The sequence below is a fragment of the Suillus subalutaceus genome (assembly GCF_016647625.1).
Source record: "Suillus subalutaceus strain FC151 chromosome Unknown DFJ58scaffold_901, whole genome shotgun sequence".
NCBI lineage: Eukaryota > Fungi > Basidiomycota > Agaricomycetes > Boletales > Suillaceae > Suillus > Suillus subalutaceus.
In genome coordinates this window covers 552-6,678 of record NW_024541150.1, presented here as the reverse complement: position 1 = coordinate 6,678, position 6,127 = coordinate 552, and the positions used below count along the sequence as shown (strand labels likewise).

Here is a 6,127-nt window from a genome sequence, read left to right as displayed (position 1 = left end):
TTCGACACCTGCATCTGTGTTCAAACACACAGTCATACTGGGGTGCCTCATTTCTCCATACAGGACAGGCATGAATATATTCCCAGTGCATGCCACCAATCCCACTATGATCGCTGGGTGCATAGAATGTCGAAGATGCAGAGTTGAAAACGTGTATTTTACCATCAAATTGGGGACAACTTGCAAGCGGGACTTCAGAGGGAGAGCGCTGGTCATCTGGGTTCACTTGTCCGAATATAAATCAGCGGAGGACATTATAGAGATGGGGGATAGCGAGTTCTGCAGATAAGTCGGGTATAGTTCGTGCGCGTTTGCGTTCTGCACAATGAGGAAAATTATATAAGGTATCGACTGTCAAATATGAGCTGCTTACAGAGTGTCTTTGCCAACTGAACATGGGCCTGCACCAGTGTTAGGCCATCAATAATATCGCCCTCTTCATTGTCACCCTGAATAGTAATGTCGAGGTCAGGGAGTAGTATGATGTTATTCTCATTGGGTTGGTCAGGCTGATTGGCATCAGGCATACCATTTAATCACAAACACTCTAGTATAGGTTTTAAGCAAATGATAAAGATGATAGCGCTACAACACTCACTTAGTGCCCGAAGTGTTTCTGAAAGACAGGTGCCATCCAGCATCCCACGGCTCTTGAAATCAACACACGAAGCTGCAAGTTTATCGAGACACTGGTTTGCCACCAGCATTTGGCCAAGGGCTTTGTAGCAACTCAAGTGCCTCCATGGTTCCTTGACGGCTTTGATGTGCTTTGTCTCAGTGATTGAGGAGCACAGGCCATTGGGTGCACCAAACAATCGGATAAGGAGGATATAATGGGAGCAGGAATGTTGTTGAGGGAGGGAGAATGTAGGTATGACGCCTATGGACTCAAAGACCTTCCTGTAATAATGGAATCGGTCAAGGGCTTCCTGGATTTGAACCAGCATAGATTCTGTAATGATATTATGCCAGACAAGATAACAGAATTCAAGAAATGCACGAAATGTGCATATCACATCCGTTGGGATGTGACCTTCAATGGCAGGTAGATAAACATGAACTGTTGTTAGTCTGGCGGTCGCATCATCCTAGAAATAAGTTGAACTTGCCTTCATAAGTGCTTTCAAATCATCCCTGGTCCATTGTTTGAATCCTTGACCTTCTGGGAAACTGTCGAAGACCTGAGAATGAGGCAACCACAGTGATCCTTCAATGGCATAAGCTTTGAAATATTAAATGAACACAAAAGGACGTACCTTTGATCTATCTCATCTTGAATTTTCTCTGCTCCCTTCTTTCTGTGCATGTGGAGCAAATATTTTCCAACCCACTCAACTAAATGATCCTTGAAGGTTCCTTTAATCAGCTGATGTAGGAGGTCTGGCACGATAAGTTGGTATCAGCTCGAGGGAAATCATTTGTAAATGGCTATAAAGGATTAAATTTCAACTGCAATACTACAAGATGTGTGACTTACGATGAGTTCACGGATGATCCCATATTCATCCCACAGATCAGTAGATGATACTTCTTCAATGAGTGCTTCTGTATGGTCACGATTACGATGCAATGACTTGGCATCCAAATTTTTGTGGTGTGACATACACCTGTAATAGCGGTAAGGCAGAAGTCATTTTAAATTACTTCTAGGAACATACCTTGGGCACTAAGAATGCACTATACACGCTAATAGAACCTGTTCTTCATAATCTGCGATGTATGGTCCAAGCCCATAGATAACATGCTGATAGTGCCCATTGCCGAAGCGCACAACCTCTGGTTTGGTCATGCCAGGCCTTAGGTTCTCAAGAATCTTCGAGATAGACGAATGAAACAGTTGCCGGTGATATTTCCGATATTGGGGGCAGGAGGTGTGCTCCTTCGTGGCTGCTCAACTGCAGTTAGTGCAGAATAATAATAGTAGGATGATGATTACTTTTTGGCATAGCTAGGAAGCCAATAATGGCAATGGCATCACAATGCGCACATCGGATGTTGTTATGAACATTTCTGATTGATACATACAGGGGATAGTAATCGTGAGCGCCAGTTGCCACTGAAACTGTCGTCTTGTCACTTCCGAGCATAACCGGCACAAAGGTCGAGCCAGTTGCATCCAGGTCTTTGGAAATGATATCCTACCGAAAATTGTAGGTGTGAATAGCCACATAAATCAAGGAAAGAGAACATACCGCTTGGTTCCAAGCCCAGTCACCAGACATGAAGTCCTGCCATTGGCGTGCATCGCCGTCATTTGAGAACTCACGGTAGGGCCGGTAGTCCATCTCTGTTGCATAATCTGGGTTTGCCAGCATGTTCCGAATGACCTCATGGGGGTCTTGATACCAGACATCATGAGATTGATCCATCCAGGGTGGTACATTGTGTGCTGGCTTCTCCCCCGTATACTGGACCTTGAAGGATTGCCATTTGACATCACCCACCGGTTGTACTGTCAATGGTCTTATGTAAATCACGGCAGTTTGCAAATGGTGGCTTGTCATTGTGTTTCAGGAGAGTTGTGGCCCAAAGATCCAGTAAGATGTTGATGTCCCCGGGCGGACATTTGGTTGCGAGTGTACAGGAATTCTGCAGTCTCAAACTCAACACGATCCTGGTATGGAGTCCAGTCATCAGGTAATCTGCTTGGAGGTGGTGTTGGGGGTGTTCCATCTTCAAGGGATTGACCTGTCGCATCACAATGATGAGCTTGTATAAATACTCGCGTTAGTTGCAAGCAGTCGAAATAGCTTCAAGAAATGTACCATTTAGTTTTGGATGATAGTTGCGGTACAATCTATCACCCGGCCCCCAAAACTCTGTGTCCAGATTGTCAGGATCATCCAGAGCCTGAATCACATCAAATAAATCTGTGGGGAAATTGTCATGACCTGCTGGGAAGCTGTTGTGACCTGCATGGAAGTCGTCATGACTTGTGAGGAAATCACTGTGCGGTTCTTCAGGCTCGTCTTTGACTGTGGCAGTATGCAAGACCCTGGTGGGAGAAGCTGATTTGAATATCGGGTGCGAAGTATTCCAGTGCTTTTTACGCCCTGCCTGAGTCTTGAAGTGGCATTCACACCACAGGAAACCACATGGAATCTGGTGAGTGCTGTGGTTCCTGCAAGCACTTGTAGGCATCTTGGCTGTAGAAATTAAGAGAAGGAGGATGGTGTAATACTAAGTTCAATATGCTAAGTAACAAGGTCCGATTAGTGTGTCGATCCTTGTTTGGGGGGCTTACGAGTTTTTCTGAACCCACCTTGCTATTTTCTCACTCCAACAAAGTATTATCCTTCCCAAGTCGTAACCTCATTTCCCCGGTGATGTCTACCACAAATGCTCCCTGTTGCACCCATCCGTCAAATGCAACCACCTGGCCTGGCCAGATAGTGCTCAATGTGCAGGTTAAGAGGCATACCAAGGCACAAAATAACACCGATGACCTTGCCATCAAGGTAGTAAAGGAAGCACAGGAAGCGCAGACCCAAAAGGGACTGAAGCGCCTGGCTGGTATGCAAAATGAGATGGAACAGGCACAGGAAGAATACTCACAAAAAAAGCGGCCCCCATTCAGTCTAAGCCAAGGGCTCGTAAGGCGACAAAGTCTGTAGTAGGGGATACTGACAGCATGATGGACACTGATGAGGCAGACAGCAACCAGGAGGCTGCCGAGAACATGGAGGATGATACTGCAGAAACAAAGAAGAAGAGGGTAATGAAGAAAGGTGGAAAGCCATTGATAAGGGACACTATCAGTAACATGCAAAGCAAGATCAACGAAGCATCATCGAAAGTGGAAGGTGGTGACCCTGTGACACATGTATCTGATGGGAAAGATACACCAACACCACAGTGAGGCTTCCTTCTCTCACCATGACACCATCCCTGATGTTACTTCTCACTGAATCAACATTGTATTTCCTTAATCTTACTTCCAGTATCAATCCCACCACCCAGAAATTTGCTTTAGGTGGGCGAGTGACCGACTGGAGATCAGATGTCAAGCCCGTAAAATCAGAGCTGTCACAGGCATTCAGCATTTCAACTCGGGTGCCTCCAACATCAATTTTCTCACAAGGCACTGCCTCCACTACGCCAACTTCTGATGCACAGATCCCAATTCCAAAGCCTGTGGCTCCCGCTCAAATTCCAGATGCAGAAGTCCTGATCGGAAGTTTTGCAGATGACATCGACGATACATTGGAGCATGAGGCTACTATCGCACAAGGCAAAGGGAAATCCAAGTTAATTGGCCATGATTAGTACCAGCATCCGCTAATTTGCTTCACAGGTTGCCTCCATATTTGATGACAACTTGGACTTCAACAAGCCTACAACTCCAGTAGCGTATGAGTCAGATGATGATTTTGAATCTTCATTTGTAGAATGCGAAGAATACTCACAGGAGCCTAAGGCTCCATTTACACAGGTGGACAACCCCCTCAAGCAGAACGCTTGTGTGGATGAGGCCGTAGATGACAACGAGGAGTCTATGGTGTCTGACTGGTCCATGGACATCATTGGCCCGGATCTTGAAGATGTGATTGAGGATTCCGATGACGCTCCTGAGCCCGAACCTGTGGTAGTGAAGAAGGAGAGGGTTCAGCGCACAACATCTTTGGTAAGGACACTGAACTTACTAGCCTTCATTCTGACACTCGTACAGACATCTGTATCTGTTGTGACTTCTGTCGCTGACAGCAAGCCGCCAGCTCAGAAAAAGGTCAAGGTTAAGCCATCCGCTGCACGTGCCCACGGTGCTCCTGCCATCAAACACCAGCTGAACGTGGATACGACGCCAGACTGCATGAAACCTCGTAGCGCCTATCGTAATGTTGACTTACCTGCCACGATGCAGGTGGACCAATGCTGGACAAAAGAATTTCTCCCCACTGTCATGTTGTGGGCTGGGAGTTATGATGATATCTGGAATATCCCAGATGAAGTCCTTCTCCTTCATGCCCAGCTGATTTTAATGCGGTATACAAGGAGCTCAACATTACCATTGTTCACGGTGGTGTGATACATTCCCTGGTAAGTCCATTATTTTCTGTCGAGCTTGACTAACTATATTTGTAATTAGACTGCGCAGCATATATCCAAATGGTGCAGCAATTTCGGCTCAACAGGCATAGTCATCGTCCTGGACTTCTTGATGCAAAACTCTGACTGCAATCCGGTTCAACTCGCCAAATCTTTGATTGCAGATTATGCATTCTTGTTCAAGGACCCTGACAACCCAAGTCCCCTCACAACATACCGTTCTCCCTTCGTTTTGCAGTTGTTAGGCACAGCGCATCTCAACGCCATCAATGGGTATGTGGAGGTTCCCAAACTTGACACACATACGCTCACGACACGTGGGATGTTGGGTGTTATTGCCCTTTGTGCTGCAGCAGTAAGTTTTATTTTCAGGCTCTTTAATTTGCACTTATTTTTTAGATCAAGCGCGCCCTCAATATGTTCATGGATGATGTTTTGAAAGTCAAACAAGTCTTGGCGTCTGGGTCGCGAGGTAAACTTGCCATCAAGCTACCGAAACTCCTCAATAAAACTACTGGGAAGATGACCAATGCCCCATTCTTATTTTCAGGGGCTCGCTGGACTAAAATCACTACTTCATTCATCAAGTCTATCTCAAGTAAGCCTGCTGGGTATGTAGAGACCACCATACAGATGGCACATGCTTGTACTACCTTAAAGGACACGATGGACACACCACATGGCTTGCTTGATAATGAGGAGTCCGAGGACAATGAACATGCTGTGCTTTGTAAGTGATTATCATTCAGGTTTCATCCCACTGACATTCATGGCTACAGGATTTTTCTTCACATGAATATCGCTGTCCTGCACTGAACTTTGAGTCCTGCCGCTATCATATTTTCTATTATTTTTGCTACCGCCACCACTGCTCGATTGTATGCCCCCTTTGTTTCCTGTAATTCCCTGCCGGTTCTTACTTTTCAGTCCCCTTGATTTTTCGTTGTTGTCATGTATTCCCCTTTTTCATGAATTTCAGGCTGCTTTATTCAGTTTTTTAAGTGAAATAAGTGTGAAATAAGCGAAAATTCAGAGATGGAGTGGGCTTAATTAAGTGGCCTGCACTTTTTCACTCAAATGA

The 6,127-nt window shown here is 45.6% G+C and overlaps 2 protein-coding genes across 2 annotated transcripts; one reads left to right on the top strand and one right to left on the bottom strand.

The window, feature by feature from the left end:
• Positions 1-30: 30 nt before the first annotated feature.
• On the bottom strand, positions 31-2,383 carry DFJ58DRAFT_850696 (uncharacterized protein; the record flags this gene model as incomplete). Its single annotated transcript, XM_041393792.1, has 13 exons — positions 31-225; positions 374-509; positions 541-547; positions 599-616; positions 667-952; positions 1,182-1,207; positions 1,257-1,366; positions 1,478-1,607; positions 1,659-1,666; positions 1,697-1,887; positions 1,988-2,138; positions 2,193-2,228; positions 2,267-2,383. Coding segments are annotated over 13 exons (1,411 nt in total), but the record flags the coding sequence as incomplete, so codon positions are not given.
• Positions 2,384-3,326: 943 nt separating this feature from the next.
• DFJ58DRAFT_740122 (uncharacterized protein) lies at positions 3,327-5,784 on the top strand (the record flags this gene model as incomplete). The annotated part of the gene is made up of 8 exons (XM_041387077.1): positions 3,327-3,513; positions 3,564-3,855; positions 3,942-4,164; positions 4,295-4,624; positions 4,670-4,948; positions 4,993-5,037; positions 5,087-5,401; positions 5,446-5,784. 8 exons carry the CDS (start codon positions 3,327-3,329, stop codon positions 5,782-5,784), a joined length of 2,010 nt encoding a protein of 669 aa, XP_041234551.1.
• Between the last annotated feature and the right edge of the window lie 343 nt (positions 5,785-6,127).